The 19,173-nt window shown below is 44.1% G+C and overlaps 2 protein-coding genes across 5 annotated transcripts in view; one reads left to right on the top strand and one right to left on the bottom strand.

Moving 5' to 3' along the window:
• The first annotated feature begins 454 nt into the window (after positions 1 to 454).
• On the top strand, positions 455 to 12,425 carry LOC139411602 (bromodomain containing 7). Its single transcript, XM_071158166.1, has 17 exons — positions 455 to 583; positions 2,666 to 2,853; positions 4,730 to 4,841; positions 5,003 to 5,060; positions 5,628 to 5,772; positions 5,956 to 6,066; positions 6,408 to 6,580; positions 7,445 to 7,571; positions 7,730 to 7,805; positions 7,984 to 8,091; positions 8,430 to 8,565; positions 8,905 to 9,007; positions 9,106 to 9,165; positions 9,791 to 9,893; positions 10,194 to 10,337; positions 10,686 to 10,826; positions 11,074 to 12,425. The coding sequence occupies exons 1-17, from the start codon at positions 541 to 543 to the stop codon at positions 11,133 to 11,135; spliced, it is 1,890 nt and encodes a 629-aa protein (XP_071014267.1). The 5' UTR covers positions 455 to 540; the 3' UTR covers positions 11,136 to 12,425.
• The window catches only part of LOC139411600 (adenylate cyclase type 2-like), a 77,557-nt gene continuing 69,594 nt past the window's right edge, over positions 11,211 to 19,173 (bottom strand). For 2 of the 4 annotated variants that reach the window (XM_071158165.1, XM_071158163.1), the window contains 7 exons: positions 18,846 to 18,960; positions 18,452 to 18,610; positions 16,581 to 16,727; positions 16,361 to 16,468; positions 14,268 to 14,382; positions 13,170 to 13,294; positions 11,211 to 13,035 (listed from right to left, as the gene is read on the bottom strand). In XM_071158165.1, the coding sequence (XP_071014266.1) occupies positions 12,889 to 13,035; positions 13,170 to 13,294; positions 14,268 to 14,382; positions 16,361 to 16,468; positions 16,581 to 16,727; positions 18,452 to 18,610; positions 18,846 to 18,960 (916 nt within the window). In that variant the 3' untranslated portion in view covers positions 11,211 to 12,888. Of the gene's footprint in view, positions 13,036 to 13,169; positions 13,295 to 14,267; positions 14,383 to 16,360; positions 16,469 to 16,580; positions 16,728 to 18,409; positions 18,611 to 18,845; positions 18,961 to 19,173 lie in introns of all 4 variants that reach the window. The other 2 variants (XM_071158162.1, XM_071158164.1) reach the window with 1 other exon arrangement.

Below are 19,173 nucleotides of genomic sequence, written 5' to 3'. Positions count from 1 at the left end.
CCTACACTGCTTCTGAATCTGCTGTCCAGTTTTTAAAAATCTAGGAAAACCTTGAGACTAATGCTGTGTTAATCACGCCACCCACAGGTGACCAAAGTTGATACATTCTTGTGTCCTTTAAAAAAAAATATATTGAACCTTTATTTAACTAGGCAAGTCAGTTCACAACAAATTCTTATTCACAATAACGGCCTACCGGCCGACCCGGACGACGCTGGGCCAATTGTGCACCGCCCTTTGGAAGATCCAATCACGGCCGGATGTGATACAGCCTGGGACCATTTCTGACACAATAAAAACCGTTTAAAAAAAAAATTAACTACAGTAAAAACATACAACATGGACACTGGACATGTTATGTAGGTTTGGCTTATGTACAAATAAACATTGCACATGGTTATAAAATAATGTGATTTAAACTCCAGCCGACACGCGGCGCTGCACCAAACAAAGCACTCTGCAATCGATTGCTATCCCTTCCAGGAGAGAAAACAAAGAACTTGGCTGTCAGCTAGCGTAAAGATTCAAACCATATAAAAAATGGGCAAGAAGCATAAAAAGCACAAGTCTGAAAAATATGAAGGTAAGACACATTTAGATATCCAATGCGCTGGTATTGGTTGAATTCCTTGGGCCACCAAAAGGCTTGCGCTGCATAGCTGTTTTAGCGCGAGCTTTGGTTAGCTAACGCATAATCACCCATTTGAATTCACTGCAAGTTAGCTAGCTAACTTATCCAGCTAGCTTAGCCATATGTACCGAGCTCATTAACAGATGTTAAAATTAATAGATATCTAATTCGATTATTGCTGATCGCCTTATCATGTATCCTAAATGCATTGAACCAAAGATTGAACTTTGAAATGGCTAGCAAGTTATTTACATAGTTTACTCATTTACATATTTTAGCCGGTGGAGAGGTAACGTTAGCCAACTCGCCATGTTGGTGATCTGTTTGCAACATCGCTAGTTATGTTGGCTAACTAGTTGGCTACCTCACAGTTGAGCTAGCCGGCTAGCGAACTGTCAGTAGCAACTTGCGTTGGTTACAATCAAATATTTGGGAACATACACTGCTCAAAAAAATAAGGGAACACTAAAATAACACATCCTAGATCTGAATGAATGAAATATTCTTATTAAATACTTTTTTCTTGACATAGTTGAATGTGCTGGCAACAAAATCATACAAATTATCAATGGAAATCCAATTTATCAACCCATGGAGGTCTGGATTTGGAGTCACACTCAAAATTAAAAGTGGAAAACCACACTACAGGCTGATCCAACTTTGATGAAATGCCCTTAAAACAAGTCAAAATGAGGCTCAGTAGTGTGTGGCCTCCACGTGCCTGTATGACCTCCCTACAACGCCTGGGCATGCTCCTGATGAGGTGGCGGATGGTCTCCTGAGGGATCTCCTCCCAGACCTGGACTAAAGCTTCCACCAACTCCTGGACAGTCTGTGGTGCAACGTGGCGTTGGTGGATGGAGCGAGACATGATGTCCCAGATGTGCTCAATTGGATTCAGATCTGGGGAACGGGCGGGCCAGTCCATAGCATCAATGCCTTCATCTTGCAGGAACTGCTGACACACTCCAGCAACATGAGGTCTAGCATTGTCTTGCATTAGGAGGAACCCAGGGCCAACCGCACCAGCATATGGTCTCACAAGGGGTCTGAGGATCTCATCTCGGTACCTAATGGCAGTCAGGCTACCTCTGGCGAGCACATGGAGGGCTGCGCGGCCCCCCCAAAGAAATGCCACCCCACACCATGACTGACCCACCGCCAAACCGGTCATGCTGGAGGATGTTGCAGGCAGCAGAACGTTCTCCACGGCGTCTCCAGACTGTCATGTCTGTCACGTGTGCTCAGTGTGAACCTGCTTTCATCTGTGAAGAGCACAGGGCGCCAGTGGCGAATTGGCCAATCTTGGTGTTCTCTGGCAAATGCCAAACGTCCTGCATTGTGTTGGGCTGTAAGCACAACCCTCACCTGTGGACGTCGGGCCCTCATACCACCCTCATGGAGTCTGTTTCTGACAGTTTGAGCAGACACATGCACATTTGTGGCCTGCTGGAGGTCATTTTGCAGGGCTCTGGCAGTGCTCCTCCTGCTCCTCCTTGCACAAAGGCGGAGGTAGCGGTCCTGCTGCTGGGTTGTTGGCCTCCTCCACGTCTCCTGATGTACTGGCCTGTCTCCTGGTAGCGCCTCCATGCTCTGGACACTACGCTGACAGACACAGCAAACCTTCTTGCCACAGCTCGCATTGATGTTCCATCCTGGATGAGCTGCACTACCTGAGCCACTTGTGTGGGTTGTAGACTCCGTCTCATGCTACCACTAGAGTGAAAGCACCCCCAGCATTCAAAAGAGACCAAAACATCAGCCAGGAAGCATAGGAACTGAGAAGTGGTCTGTGGTCACCACCTGCAGAACCACTCCTTTATTGGGGGTGTCTTTCTAATTGCCTATAATTTCCACCTGTTGTCTATTCCATTTGCACAACAGCATGTGACATTTATTGTCAATCAGTGTTGCTTCCTAAGTGGACAGTTTGATTTCACAGAAGTGTGATTGACTTGGAGTTACATTGTGTTTAAGTGTTCCCTTTATTTTGAGCAGTGTACTTAAAGCTAACCCAATGTGTCCCATCTACAGAGTACGGAGAGAGACCACTTAAATTGGTTCTGAAGGTTGCTGGAAATGAGGTGACGACTGGAAGCTCGAGCTTTGAAAACACATTTGACGAACATCCAGATTTAGAGAAACACAAGGACAAGAAAAAGAAGAAGAAAAAGGATAAGGAAAGGAATGATACCATGTCACCAGTTGATAAAAAGAAAAAGGTGAGTTTGGGAATCCATATTTTCATTACAGCCCCTGTTTGCCTTTGTACTGTTTTTTTGAGGGAAATATCTAGGGGAGACCATGGCATGGGTGGTGCTAGCTGACTAAGCTCCACCTACAGTGCCTTGCAAAGGTATTCATTCCCCTTGGTGTTTTTCCTATTTTGTTGCATTACAACCTGTAATTTTAAATGGATTTATTTGGATTGCATGTAATGGACATACACAAAATAGTCCAAATTGGTGAAGTGAAATGAAAAAAAATAACTTACTCTAAAAAAAATGGAAAAGTGGTATGTGCATATGTATTCACCCCCTTTGCTATGAAGCCCCTGAATAAGATCTGGTGCAACCAATTACCTTCAGAAGTCACATAATTAGTTAATTGCACACAGGTGGACTAAGTGTCACATGATCTGTGTGTGTGTGTTCTGAAAGGCCCCAGAGTCTGCACCGCCACTAAGCAAGGGGCACCATAAAGACCAAGGAGCTCTCCAAACAGGTCAGGGACAAAGTTGTGGCGAAGGACAGATCAGGGTTGGGTAAAAAAAATCTGAAATATTGAACATCCCACAGAGCACCATTAAATCCATTATTAAGAAATTGAAAGGAATGTCACCACAACAAACCTGCCAAGAGAGGGCCGCCCACCAAAACTCACGGTCCAGGCAAGGAGGGCATTAATCAGAGAGGCAACAAAGAGACCAAAGATCACCCTGAAGGAGCTGCAAAGCTCCACAGCGGAGATTGTAGTATCTGTCCATAGGACCACTTTAAGCTGTACACTCCACAGAGCTGGGCTTTACGGAAGAGTGGCCAGAAAAAAAGCCATTGCTTAAAGAAATAAATAAGCTAACACATTGGTGTTCACCAAAGGGGATGTGGGAGACTCTTCAAACTTATGGAAGCAGGTACTGTGGTCAGATGAGACTAAAATGTAGCTTTTTGGCCATCAAGGAAAACGCTATGTCTGGCACAAACCCAACACCTCATCACCCTGAGAACACCATCCCCCACAGTGAAGCATGGTGGTGGCATCATCATGCTATGTGGATGTTTTTCATCGGCAGGAACTGGGAAACTAGTCAGAATTGAAGGAATGATGGATGGTGCTAAATACAGGGAAATTTGAGGGAAACCTGTTTGTCTTCCAGAGATTTGAGACTGGGACTGAAGTTCACCTTCCAGCAGGACAATGACCCTAACATACTGCTAAAGTAACACTCAAGTGGTTTAAGGGAAACCTTTAAATGTCTTGGAATGGCCTAGACAAAGCCCAGACCTCAATCCAATTGAGAATCTGTGGTATGACTTAGATTGCTGTACACCAGTGGAACCCATCCAACTTGAAGGAGCTGGAGCAGTTTTGCCTTGAAGAATGGGCAGAAATCCCAGTGGCTAGATGTGCCAAGCTTATAGAGACATACCCCAAAATACTTGCAGCTGTAATTGCTGCTAAAGGTGGCTGTACAAAGTATTGACTTTGGAGGGGTGAATAGTTCTGTTTTTTTGTCTTGTTTGCTTCACAAAATATTTTGGATCTTCAAAGTGGTAGGCATGTTGTGAAAATCAAATGATACAAACCCCTAAAAATATTTTTATACCAGGTTGTAAGACAACAAATGTGTTCACCCCCTTGGCATTTTTACTTTCACAAGCCAATATGTTTGATGAACTCCACCAACTGAGTGGAGCAGAGACCATCTTTTAGAGGAATTCCGCTCTGACCACATGGATTTGCCCAAGAGCCCAATACTTAAACTTAAGAGGCTTTTGATTTTCGTAATTCAAATGGGAGTTTATTTGGCCCATAGACTGACGGACAGGTGATGTTTCAAAAATGAAGTGTCAACAAACATGCTTATGGTGCATTTAGATGACGACGAAGAAGAAGAAGGGACAGGACGCTGATACAGACTGGGATGATAGGGAGGCGAGCAGGACCCCTATCCGTTCAGATCTGGCGTCCTCTTTGAGTAAAGTGGAAGGTAAGTTACTTGCCAGTTTCTACAATGACTGCAACTTTTCCATAATCCTTTCTTTGCCTTTCATTTCTATTGATATATGAAGTCATTTTAACCATTATCTTTCTTACTCTTCCTCTCGCTCCCTCACTTGCTCGTGTGCTTTTTCCCTCTCTCATTCTCAGAGAAAGAACTGACCCCACTGCAGGAAGCATTGAGTCAGCTTATCAGACAGCTCCAAAGGTGAAGCTTGTTAATAAGACATTGACAATGAATTGATTAGCAGTCTGTTTCCTCTGGTCTATAAAAAAATATCCTGGTGCCGTCTTTCGGATGGGCTTTTAACCAGGTGACCTGACTCTCTGTGGTCAAAGATCCCATGGCAATTATCATAGACTGCTGTACCCAGACTCTTAAGGCACTGCATCTCAGTGCTAGAGGCGTCACTACAGACCCTGGTTTAATTCCAGGCTGTATCACAACTGGACGTGATTAGGAGTCCCATAGGGCGGCTCACAATTGGCCCAGTGTCGTCCGGGTTTGGCCGTCATTGTAAATAAGAACATGTTCTTAACCGACTTGCCTAGTTAAATAAAACATTTTTAAAAACCTGTTGTCCTAGTTAAATTCCCAATCTGGTCCTCACACCTAATAAACCCTAGCTTCCAATTGGCTCATTCACCCCCCCCCTCTTCTTTGTAACTATTCCCCAGGTTGTTGCTGTGAATGAGAATGTGTTCAGTCAACTTACCTGGTAAAATAAATGTTGCATTGAGGCCTAACAAAGCAATAACTGACTTTCTCCTGTAGGAAAGACCCAAGTGCGTTTTTCTCGTTCCCTGTGACTGACCTTATCGCTCCTGGCTACTCCACGATCATCAAGCGGCCCATGGACTTTGGCGCAATGAAGGAGAAAGTCAAGAATGAGTATTACCAGTCACTAGAGGAGCTCAAGGTACACCTGTCAGCTGCTCCACCTTCTTGACAAATAACTTTCAGAATAGCTTTCTTTTGTCGTCTCATTCTAAAGCAGTGGGTTGATTGACAATCAAGCCTGAGGTGTTGCTTTAAATAGAAACCCAACGTTAAACATATACAGAGTCCAGTGACTGACTGCCGTGTGTCTCCATTGATACAGGTGGACTTCAGAATCATGTGTGAGAATGCCATGATCTACAACAAGCCAGAGACCATTTACCACAAAGCTGCCAGGAAGCTGCTCCACTCTGGCATGAAGATCCTCCGCCCGGTAAGGAGAGTGCGCCTACAGAAGGAAATTTGACACATACATCACACATACATCACACATACATCACACATGCATATGGAATTTTGTCCTGGATTGGGCTTAATCTGTGTCTAGGAAACTGGCCCTATATTTGTGCCTGAGTGAAATAATCGCTAGTTGCCACATGAACAGCAGAGGGCGCCATATCCATACCCCTGAATGTTTAGATATGAATCTTCACCACAAAGTTTATTTTGTTTTATAATTGGTGCCCTGTAATCACAACACCCCTTGGTTGGAACAACAATGGATTGTGGTGTAAATTGCGGTGAAACAAAGTCAACTCTCTCGCTGTCCCACAGGAGAGGCTTGAGAGCCTGAGGCAGAGTATTGAGTTCATGGCTGACCTAGAGAGCCCAGCCAACCGGTCAAGTAAGACTGGAGAGGTGGGGAACTCAAGCATGGACCAGTGTAAAGACGGCCCCAGCCCCACAGATCCTAGCGAGACTACCCAGTCTGCACCAAACACTCCCAGGTACCGTGATAACTTTACCCTGCACATGAACACTGACAATATGCTTTTAGGTATTAATTACTTAGTCAACATATGGATTTTGATCTCGGACACAATTTACATAAACTAATATTTAGACTACAGATAGGGGTTACGGTGCTTGTTCATAGCTTAGACTGTGAGAAGCTGTTCCTGGCCATTTGCCAGACGCAGATCCCAACCAGGAAGCAAGCAAGCAGTATTACACACTAATGTTATTAAGTCATGGATAGTGTCCAAGTGTTTGGTGGATTAGTTCTTTCTACAGAATCTGCCTGGAGGATGAGCGATAACGAAAGGAATGCCTCTGAGCATGTCAGGTCTTGTGTTCAGTCAGCACTATGCAGCACGTTTCACACCAATCACTCTCTGAAACCTACGAGTTGTTGTCCTTGTAAACCCCACTGAGGTGTAATGAGTAGAAAATGTCTTCTTACTTTTAGGTGTTTTTGTAAACTGCATTGTTGGTTAAGGGCTTGTAAAGTAAGCATTTCACTGTAAGGTACACCTGTTGTATTTGGCGCATGCAACAAATATTTGATTTGAAATGCTTTTGCAAATAAGACTACAGCATGAGGACTTAAGATTTGATGTGAAGTTTGATTGAAAGTATACTGGCAGCATATTCATTGGGAACATGTACTGTAGCTATAGCATGAAATGTATTCTCTATTAGATTTAGATGTTATGACTGTTTCAAAATGTATTGTAATCACTAATGGCTGCCAGCAAAATAAATTCATATTTTCTGCTGATCCTTTTTTTGGTATTGAACAATGAAACCCTATGAATCAGTTAAGTTGAAAGTCTCCTACTCCTCTATAATCTGTTCTCCAATACTTCCAGGAAAGACAACGACTCCAAAGACGAAGTGTCCAAGGTCGTCAGTCAGGCAGAGAAGGAGCTTGAGGAGATTCGTAAGCTCATTGACGATTCAGGAGGCAAACTGTCCAACAGAGGGCTGGAGAGTGAGGTGAGAGCTATGGGCTATGGAATTGGCTTAAACTGTTTATGCCAACCAAGCTCTCTTACCCCATCTGCTATATAGGAAATGTATGGTCTAATTTAGTGAACGTATTCATTATGTTCACTAATGTAATAATACAAATATTGTTTTATTTGGTTATGTAGCTGGACTTTGAGAGGAGAAAGTCTGATGGTTCCACCACACTGGCAATCCTGAACCCAGTCGACCTTGTGGCTGGAGGTAGGTCCAGTCAGTCACGCCCGCAATTAGCTCGTTGCGCTATATCCATTTCTATTTGTGCAACATGGGGAAACAGGAATCCATGATTGATTCTAACTGTTAACTATATCAAGTGTAATAAAATCAGATTTTAATTGTAAATGAGCCTCTATTTCTCAATCTACTCTTATCTCTACAGATGTGGGCTACTGCCCTGTGAAGCTGGGCATGATGTCCAACCGGCTGCAGAGTGGCATCAACACCCTGCAGGGCTTTAAGGAGGACAAGAGGAACATGGTCACACCAGGTAAGCTGAAGGGGCCTTAGTGACAAGGTTTAATAATCAAAAGGCATTTCTTATATCGTCTCCCAAGAGGGGCTGAATAACCTCTTCATCTGAACCCAGAGCTTGTATAGAAACGCATGTATAAAGCCAATGTTCAACCAACATACCAGTCTTAATGTATCCATTCATGGGCAACATTGTTTTTCCCTAAGGTCATGTAGCCTTGTTAGATTGTGATTCTATAAAAATCTGTTTTTCATAGTCCTATAAATGTATCTCTGTGAGAGGCTGAGCTCTCAGCCTGTGGTCCTGTATCTCCATCAGTGTTTACGAGCTGTAATGTAACCCAACTCTCACAGTATCGTACATGAACTATGGTCCGTACACCTCCTACGCGCCCGCCTACGACTCGAGCTTCGCCAACATTGGGAAAGAGGACTCTGACCTGATCTACTCCTTCTATGGAGAGGAAGCCAGCCTCCAGGGATCTGAGAGGTATGCATGTTGCTCCTCATCCTCCCCCTACATTACGGTGTAATATTATGGTCCGGATCTGACATTTACAATAACAAGAGCCTACTTTACAGTAAATAATTCCAAACAAACAAAGCTTTGAGCATTCCAGCATGCTCATAACAGTCCAGATGCCCCTGTATTTCATTGGGTTTGTATATGAGTAGGCATTTTATGGTTCTGTTGGTGTGGATGAGATTCACTGTGGTGGAGGCTAAAACCACATGGTAAACCTGATACGACCCTACTGCTGCTTCTGAGAGGAGACCAAATGTGACTACCATACACACTGATGTAATGTGTTTGTCTTTGTGTCTGCAGCCTCTCGGAGTTCCTGTCCAAATCGGAGGAGCACATGTACAAACTGGCAGACAACCTCCTGGACGCGTTGACTAACGGGGAGCACTCCAAAACCCTGAGAGAGGTAGAACCATTAAGCATGTATCTGCATGGGAATTATGGCTACAGTTATTTTAACATTTCTTTGGACAATACTAAACTTGATGTGTTCTTGCCTGTCAGACCCGTCCAGATGAGCAAGGGCCAACAGAAACCGCTGAGACTGGAGACAAGGACATGGAGGTAAGTCTCAGATACACTAGGACACTAAACCTCAGCAGATAAAGGAGACGCCACACCCTAGGTCTCAACTACACCCTCCTGAAGTGAACCCCAGCTATCCTGCTCCACCCCCACACGACCCAACTGCTATAGCTTGTTAGCTAGCTGCCATGATCCAACACATGAAAAGAACATTTCCCCTTCAAAACACTGCCTCTCTCCACCAGCCCCTGACACCAGGTCTGTTCACACACTGTCAGGGATGTGGAAATGTCTGTTTTATTTCTGCGCCTCCTTCGTTGGGCGGCTGAATGGCTCCTCAGTCACAGCAGTGTAGAGGCTGGAGTAAAGAAAATCAGGTGTCTCAAGCACACTGCAACTCTCTGTACCTGGCTGTTTGCTGTGCTTGGCCAGTGTCCAGTTTATTCTCATTCCCTGGTTGGGTGTTGCTGCTGCTCTTTATTTTATTGGAAAGGGCTTGGCAGAGGTATCGACTGGAGCTACCAGAAAAGGGCTGGCCTGGCTGATGGGCCTCCTTTCAGGAATGCAATTTTAAAGATTCACTGACTGCAGCACTGGGTGACTTGGAATCCAAACAAAAATGTGTTTTACTAACCTTTCTTTCATCCTTCTGTTTTTCCCTCAGGTGGTTGATCCGGAGGCCAGCAAGCAGACTGAAAGCAGACTAGCCTCCCTGGGCTCTGTGGTCGGCCTGGACCTCCAGACTCCACCGGACCTCCTCTCTGAGGGTAAAGATCAGCTCTAACTGAGCAAACCGACAGCATGCCAGTTAATTCTCAAACTACTGAGAGCCCAAGCGTTACATTTTAAATCCCCTAGGCTTAAACCTTTCCTCAAGGTAATTGAGGCGTTTCTGACTCCTGCAGCCTCCCTGGGCTGTTGTAGGCCCTATGCAGTCCCAGTTGAATGTAGTCTATGAAGATAAGAGGGCAGATTCAAGAAATAGAACCCATTGTAGATGATCCTGCACAGGTCAATGCAAGCTTCCTTAATATATTTAAGTGTATGTATATGTCTCTGTGCATCAGAGGCCCAACACTTCCAGCAGAAGTTGGATGAGACTACAAAGCTCCTCCACGAGCTGCAGGAAGCGCAGAGGGAACGCTTGAGTGTCAAGCAGCCCCCCAACATTATCTGCCTGCTAGCCCCAACCACCAAGGAGCTGCAACTGGGTAACGCTTCCTTTTCTTTTTAAAGGAGAATGGAATTCCACTCTGTATTTTATTGGGGGGGGGGGGGGGGGGCTCTGATTCAAAAGGTTGAGGAAGACACATTTCGGTTGAAGTCATTGTTGTGCAGCTGACTAGATATCACCTTTCCCATGTAAAGAAATAGTGCAACCAGAAACAACTAAACATGAATTTCTGTCAGCTATTTCCTTTTGACTCTGTTAATTCCAGTGGAAAAAATTCCTGGGCCATCCATTTTTCAGCTACACCACTACCAGTGATCTTTATTTGGACTCCACCTTTTGGCTTGAAGTTGGACTCTAATATAATTTCCCATTTGTCTCCCTGTAGCTGAGAAGGTGACTGGTAACCTGGCCCAACTGACCAGTCAGGTGGCTCCAGGAGATGTGAGCAGTGTGTACGGGATCAGGAGGGCCATGGGCATTGCTCTGCCCTTAGAGGCAGATGAACCACTCATAGACCTCACCACAGGTAGGCTTAAACCACCCGGCATCTGTTTCTCTGGTTATTTAGTTCATGGGTAGTAAACATTCTAACCATATGCTGGTTGATTTTGTGAACGTGTTCAGTGAAGTAGTAAGTCTACTTGCAAAACTGACTTACCTTCTTAATTGCCCCTGAGGTAGTAAAGTTGTATTGAATGGTGTTACGGTGTATAAAATGTTATGGCTACATATGAATTGAAATGTCAAAGCTATTCCCGTTATCTTGATTCCAGTTGATGCTGAGCCAATGGATACCTTGCCTGAAGTTCAGCAGATTCCAGTCATCGCAGTATAATGGAATTTCACAGCAACCATCCTCCTGATAACATCCAATCTCTGTTGTAGTGTTCAAAAAGGTTCTTTGTTTGCATTTCTTTTAAACCTTTTATATATAAAGCCATTTGTCACCTTATGTCTTCATAATCAAGTTGGGATTCAGCCTTTAAAAATATCAACTTGCGAAACAATTTAGCGCAACTGTACAAAATGTAAACTCCCATTTAGTCCTCAGACAACATGAAAGCAACACGGCAGACATTGAGTAAGGCCACAGGACAAGTCAGTGTTCCATATCTTAAACTTCTGCCTTGGACCTTTATCTATCAAATCATTTATGGGTAACAGTTAAGTATTTTACTGTGATTGTTTAATTAAACAATGCTCAAACAGCTTCTTAGCTAAATTGCCTCTTTGCTAGGACTGACAGTGGTGTGATTGGGGAGTGGAGAGCTGAAAACAAGCTGTTATTGGCCGAGAGGTTTGGAACTCTTATCGGTCTTTACTAATTTACTGCCTGGCCAAAACTCCATCCCACCAAACAGGCTGAGATTTCAGGTGGTCTTTTCTAAATGGCGCTTATACTAAAAGGGCATTGTCATAGTATTATTCTAACCTGTGTGTTTAGGTACACAAAGAACACCAAATAGAATACTAGTTTGACCAGCGATTCACAGGCAGCATATAAGACACTGCAGTTTGTTGGCTAGTCAATGCAATCTATACAACTAATATGGCTGAAGCATAGTGCACAGCACTGAGTTAGGCTCTGAAGATCATTTTGTTTCAGTCAAATTAAGCTTTTCATTAGTGACCAGAATGTTTTACTGTGCATATAGCACTTATTCGTAATTTATTTTTGAAAGACATCATACCATATAAACTGTCCATCGGTCTCAGCTGTTTCAGTAGGCAGGATATTTGGCTTCGATATTTACATTTAGTCCCATGGTCGTACAAACAGAAAAATAAGAAATGATTAGAGGGTGACTGTTCACTAAACAAACTGTTAAAGGTAGACTCAGCGATATAACCAAAGTGGGTCAATTTCCACAACCGCGCGTTAAAGCGCAAGTTTAAACTTCTCCGCTGTTTTGGTTCTGTTGCTACCACGCTGTAACAGCGTGAAGGGAACCCGTGCACAAGTCTTGCACCTCATGACAATGTCATTTTGCTTAGTCTACCTTTAAGGTCTAGAAAACCATGGCAGCGAGTATGTACTGTACACTGTCACTCCACATGCAGCAGCACTCACTCCATTGTTTGTCACCATTTGCTTGATAAACAGCTCAGTTTTGAGCAGACTGAAGATGTTTTTGTTGCATCTCATGATTCCAGCAAGGTTCTAGGAGTATTAGGTGATAGAATCCAGTATGACGACGACCAGTGCTTGACGTAACCTCCATGTCAGTCTAATTGAATGCATACATTAGAACTATATCTCTCTCAAAAAAAAATCAGCAGCACTAAGCATTTATTTCCAATGAAGAATCTCCCAAAGGGATTCCTGGAAACACGAATAATCCAAAATATAACCTCTAGGACCACGTCTTCAAGTCTTGATCTGGTCCGGTCAGGATCATCGCTGACTGAAGCACTGGGATGGATTATATGTGTGTGCTCCAGTAGGTTTAGTCTAAGCATGTTAACTTATGTGCGTTCATGTAATTAGTCTGTGCTGAATGCTAGACTGTGTCCTGTAACCGACCCAGCACACATATGCGCTACCAGGCCCAGAGTCCACACACACAGTAGTGTGCTCACCGTAGACCTCAGCTCAGGCCCATTCCCTGCTGCTTGCTCATGTCCGTACACACAAAGAAGGTTGTCAGCTCGCCTTTTCCCTTGACGTTGATGAGGCCTCGGCATTCACAGGAGTAGCCCAGCTTCTGGAGCACGTCTGACGTCTCCTCTGTAACCTGGAGCAGAAACAGACGAAGCAAGGAACAAGACACATTACTATGCTGAATGCATGCAGCCATGGTTTTTGTGTGGTTATAGTTCATCTCTCCAGCCAGACTAGCAAGGACAATACTAGGTTGTTGTACTGAACCTGAATCTTGCCCAGCTCTCCAGTGCTCTCCATCCTACTGGCCACGTTGACGGTGTTGCCCCAGATGTCATACTGAGGTTTTCTGGCTCCAATCACCCCAGCAATAACAGGCCCATGGTTAATGCCTGTGAAAGGCAGGCAGACAGTGACACAGGGCACACATAACAAGATACCTGCTGGGAATAAACCAGTCACATACTGTAGAGTAGTCTACTAGAATGTGATGACCAAGACACTGACTATCAGCTAGACTGACCCGATTTTATGCCTGAGAAGAGCATGATGACACAGAACTGGAAATAAAATACAAATGACATGCTCAATTCAGTGATATACACTAACAGGGTCAAACAAGTGCCATCAGCTTGTCTGGCTGAGTCAACCACAGGGAGCCAAAGCCATTTTAGTCATTTAGCAGACACTTTTATCCAGAGCGACTTACATGAGCAATTGGGGTATCGCAAGGGCACATCGACAGAATTTTCACTTAGTCAGCTCGGTAAGTCGAACCAGCAACCTTTTGGTTACTGGCCCAACTCTTAACCGCTAGGCTACCTGCCACCACTGCCAGTTGTTCATGTTGGAATCTGCGTTTTAATAAAAAATGTCTTCCAGGGAGAATTATGTGGACTTCATTTGTTATTTAGATTTTTCTTGGGACACATGAATAAGTCCTTTGAATTTTATTTTCTTGTATTTCATGCCAGCTTTCTGTGTTTGTATTAAAACCCTAATGTGTGCTTTTATCTCAAGTATTATAAATGTTTTCCTAAAGCCTGGGGGATCTGCTCAGAATAAGCTGTCTGAGAACTGTCTCAACAGTACACAGGGAGACCAGCGGAATCATGGAGTCAATGTTAGATATTGTGGGGACAGAAAGAATGTCCTACGTGGTTAGATAGACTGGGTATCACAGGGCCAGGAGTGTTTTGTTCTATAACTAGAGCTCACAATTTATCCTGACCAGGTCAGGTGCAGGTGTTCAGGAAAAACTCTTAGCACTAGAATGAAACCCAAATAAAGATGGATGGAACCGAACGCATTGCAGACGTAATGGGTAGTTAATGAATATAGTTAATGTGCCCAAGCTTTACTCACCCACACGCAGTCTAAAACTGTTGAAGGAGTGTCTGTTGATGCCATCCAGCTTGCCAATGAGGGCAATGGCAAACTCTACCATGTTCCCCATCTGTGCCTGCTGCCTATCTCGGTCCTGAAACAACACAGTTCATCATGAAGTCCACACACAGGACACTACTACTTACAGTTAAAGTCGGAAGTTTACATACACTTAGGTTGGAGTCATTAAAACTTGTTTTTCAACCACTCCACAAATGTCTTGTTAACAAACTATAGTTTTGGCACGTCGGTTAGGACAAGCAATTTTCCTAACAATTGTTTACGGACAGATTATTACACTTATAATTCACTGTATCACAATTCCAGTGGGTCAGAAATGTACATACACTAAGTTCACTGTGCCTTTAAACAGCTTGGAAAATTCCAGAAAATTATGTCATGGCTTTAGAAGCTTCTGATAGGCTAAGTGACATAATGAGTCAATTGGACGTGCACCTGTGGATGTATTTCAAGGCCTACCTTCAAACTCAGTGCCTCTTGGTGACATCATGGGAAAATCAAAAGAAATCAGCCAAGACCTCAGAAAAAACATTGTAAACCTCCACAAGTCTGGTTCATGCTTGGGAGTAATTTCCAAACACCTGAAAGTACCATGTTCATCTGTACAAACAACAGTACGCAGGTATAAACACCATGGGACCACGCAGCCGTCATACCGCTCAGGAAGGAGATGCGTTCTGTCTCCTAGACATGAACGTACTTTGGTGCGAAAAGTGCAAATCAATCCCAGAACAGCGAAGGACCTTGTGAAGATGCTGGAGGAAACAGGTACAAAAGTATCTATATCAACAGTAAAATGAGTCCTATATTGACATAACCTGAAAGACCACTCAGCAAGGAAGAAGCCACTGCTCCAAAACCACCATAAAAAAGCCAGACTACGGTTTGCAACTGCACATGGGGACAAAGATCGTACTTTTTGGGAAAATGGTCTGATGAAACAAAAATAAAACTGTTTGGCCATAATGACCATCTTTATGATTGGAGGAAAAAGGGGGAGGCTTGCAAGCAGAAGAACACCATCCCAACCATGAAGCACGGTAGTGGCATCATCATGTTATGGGGGTGCTTTGCTGCAGGAGGGACTGGTGCACTTCACAAAATAGATGGCATCATGAGGACGGAAAATTATGTGGATATATTGAAGCAACATCTCAAGACATTAGTCAGGAAGTCAAAGCTTGGTCGCAAATGTGTCTTCCAAATGGACAAAGACCCCAAGCATACTTCCAAAGTTGTGGCAAAATGGCTTAAGGACAACAAGTCAAGGTTTTGGAGTGGCCATCACAAAGCCCTCAATCCTATAGACATTTGTGGGCAGAACTGAAAAAGTGTGTGTGAGCAAAGAGGCCTACAAACCTGACTCAGTTACACCAGCTCTGTCTGGAGGGATAGGCCAAAATTCACCCAACTTATTGTGGGAAGCTTGTGGAAGGCTACCCAAACCAAATCAAATTTATTTATATAGCCCTTCGTACATCAGCTGATATCTCAAAGTGCTGTACAGAAACCCAGCCTAAAACCCCAAACAGCAAGCAATGCAGGTGTAGAAGCACGGTGGCTAGGAAAAACTCCCTAGAAAGGCCAAAACCTAGGAAGAAACCTAGAGAGGAACCAGGCTATGAGGGGTGGCCAGTCCTCTTCTGTCTGTGCCGGGTGGAGATTATAACAGAACATGGCCAAGATGTTCAAATGTTCATTAATCACCAGCATGGTCAAATAATAATAATCACAGGCAGAACAGTTGAAACTGGAGCAGCAGCACGGCCAGGTGGACTGGGGACAGCAAGGAGTCATCATGCCAGGTAGTCAGGGAATTTTTACTAAGATTAAATGTCAGGAATAGTGAAAAACTGTGTTTAAATGTATTTGGCTAAGGTGCATGTAAACTTCTGACTTCAAATGTACATACCCAACTTTATCTATACTGCGTCATTAACCAGGTTTTATGGTAAAGTTCTATAGTATAGAAAATCAAAAGGTATGCACAGTTGCATGCTGTGTAACCCCCCTCCCGGCCACATGACCTGGGTCAAATAGTTAGTAGCTACCTGGTTATTCTCCTGTCCTGGGGTGCCACTCAGCCCTGCGGCTGCCATATAAGTGCTTCCGATGGTCTTGATCTTCTCAACTCCACTGAACTTGGGCTTGGAGAGCAGCTGTGTGTGGGTAAACAAGTGGATAAGTGAGCCAGGGTTAGCTGTGTACTTATTTCTATTACTGGGACATGTGCAATTTTTGTTTGTTGATGGCTGCCAGCGGTTCTCTGACCTCATCAAAATCTGCTATGATCTCGTTGAGGAGCCTCAGACACTCCAGACCTTCCTTGTTGATGTCACACTCTGTGTAGAACTCTTTGAAGTCCGGTACCGAGGCGAACATCACGCACACACAGTCATATGACTTGTAGTACAGGTCCTGAGGAGGAAGGAGGTGTACAACTTAAGAGGCAATGCCATGTAGTAACACTAAGTAGAAGAACATAGACATACACTTCACAACAGAGATACAGGGAAGTTTCAGGTTCACACAAGAAATATTAGGAGACATTAGAGCACAGAGCAACATCTTTAAGAGAAAGCTAATTCAGAATGCTGAGAGAGACAGACACCACAACAGTTCCTCCAGTGCCAGACGTTCCTAACTGTTTTCACTGTGTTGACGTCTGGCAAGGAAATAGCCAGTGATTAGGCTGTACAAGAGGAGCCAATGTTAAACAGGGCCTCTAAAACCCATTCTCTGGTAGAGAGTGAGGCCATCGAAGTCCCATGCTTCTGCTCCTAGATGTCAAATCTCTGAGGAAAACTTCAAAGCATATTTATTCTTGGTTTTTTTTATCATGCTTTTTGTTGTGTTGTTTGTTTGATTTGACAATGTGTCATCAATTGGGATTACTATTGTCAGGTATATGCAGTGTTCAAGCTAAGCTGATGAACACTCATCTTTAACTGAAGCAGCTTCAGTAGACTACTTCTCAGGCTGTAACCTACATGTCAAACACAAATAGCTGTTCTGTTGTGTTTGTGCTTCCAGAAAAACATGTCAAGAGTAAATAGTTCAACCAGATTTATAGAAAGGCTGAATTATTTTCTCCGTCACTGACTTAAAGACCTTAGTCAAAGTGTGTCAGAGTGTCCATGGTGATTTAGAGGTAACACGCTGGTCATAACACTGTGCCTAGGCTGTGGAGGGCCGGAGTGAGGGAGACATCATAGTGGAGGGGATGTCCATGGTGATTTAGAGGTGACACGCTGGTCATAACACTGTGCCTGGGCTGTGGAGGGCCAGAGTGAGGGAGACATCATAGTGGAGGGGATGTCCATAGCCTTCAGCGGTAAATGTAGGCCAAGCTCTGAATTTCTGCAAGTTTGTCATATCTTATGAAGTAAGACAAAAATATATTACAGAGTATTGTCAAACTTGTTCAGAATAAATATTGTTCATTTCTTTTAACTTTTATTAAGTGACTATGCTTATCAGTGGTTTGTCTAGTGTGTTTATGTCTGTATCATGTGGACTATTTGAGAGTGGCTGAGAGTAGGGGTAGCATGAGTTGAGGACGTTGATGTGGACTATTTGAGAGTGACTGGGTAGGGGCAGTAGGAGTTGAGGACGTTGAATGTGGACTATTTGAGAGTGGCTGTGATTAGGGACAGTAGGAGTTGAGGACGTTGAATGTGGACTATTTGAGAGTGGCTGTGAGTAGGGGCAGTAGGAGTTGAGGATGTTGCTGTAAGAATGCAGTGGCTCTGTCTCTACCATGCTGACACAAAGATGACATCACAAATCACAATTCCGATGAAGGGGCTGATTCATGGAGCTGTGGGTTGGTAGGTGGGGTGAGACAGGCACTGATATACGGTACAATGATCCATAGAAGTGGGACCGTCCTTACCCTGGGGGTTCCATCCCTTAACCACACTACTGGAAATCATAATAAACCATTTACGGGTAAATCCAAACAATTCCACGACTAAGTGTTTCCCACTAAGCTTTAGTGAGTGCAGGCCAGTGGAGATGGGACCCCAGTGCAGATAGGAGGAGTAGGGGAGGATGAGTTGGACTCAGTCGACTACCAGTCATCCATCCTGGACTCCTACCTTGTACTTCTCAGTAAGTAAAGTGTTTGTGAGGAATCCCACCTCGTTCTTTTTATTCTCCCCAACAAACAGCGCAGCGACATGGGCCGGCAGCACGTTCTCCAGGAGCAGGCGGTTCAGGTTCTCCCTGGTCTCGATCTCATCCTGCTCCGTACGGTTCTTGTTCTTCAGAAGGAAGTCCTGGCGGAAGCATGACTCATTCTACGGGACAGAAGTGATGTGGTCATTTAGTAGTAAAAGGAAAGAGGTAGTGGAAGAGGGGGGTAGGGGAAGAGGGGGGTAGGGGAAGAGAGGGGTAGGGGAAGAGAGGGGGGTAGAGGAAAAGAGAGGGGTAGGGGAAGAGAGGGGTAGGGGAAGAGAGAGGGGTAGGGGAAGAGAGGGGTCAAGACAATGAGAGGAGAACAGAGGCCAACAAAGAAGAGGAACATGTCCTGACCTGTAATGAGATGATGAGCATGGTGACCAGGAACAAGGTGATGTATATGCAGCTCATCACCTTAGGGTGTTTGACCAGCCCCAATGCTCTCAGGATGGTCCCAGAGTCCTCAGTTCTGGAACACAGAGCTCAGGGGTTAGAGGTAATCTAAAGTAAAGCTCAGTATAAACCAGGTAGGATATAGTACCAGCTGTTTGATGCACATTACAGAACAGTGTTGGGGTCAATTCAGTAAGTGGATTGGAATTCAATTAATTAATTGAAACAACCTTCATAGAAAACAAATCAGAAATGACTTAATAATATATAAATGTTCCTGAATCACTTC

This window comes from Oncorhynchus clarkii, chromosome 6 (genome assembly GCF_045791955.1).
Source record: "Oncorhynchus clarkii lewisi isolate Uvic-CL-2024 chromosome 6, UVic_Ocla_1.0, whole genome shotgun sequence".
Taxonomy (NCBI): domain Eukaryota; kingdom Metazoa; phylum Chordata; class Actinopteri; order Salmoniformes; family Salmonidae; genus Oncorhynchus; species Oncorhynchus clarkii.
The sequence above is the reverse complement of the archived record's forward strand: the minus strand, read 5'-3'. Positions and strand labels throughout refer to the sequence as shown.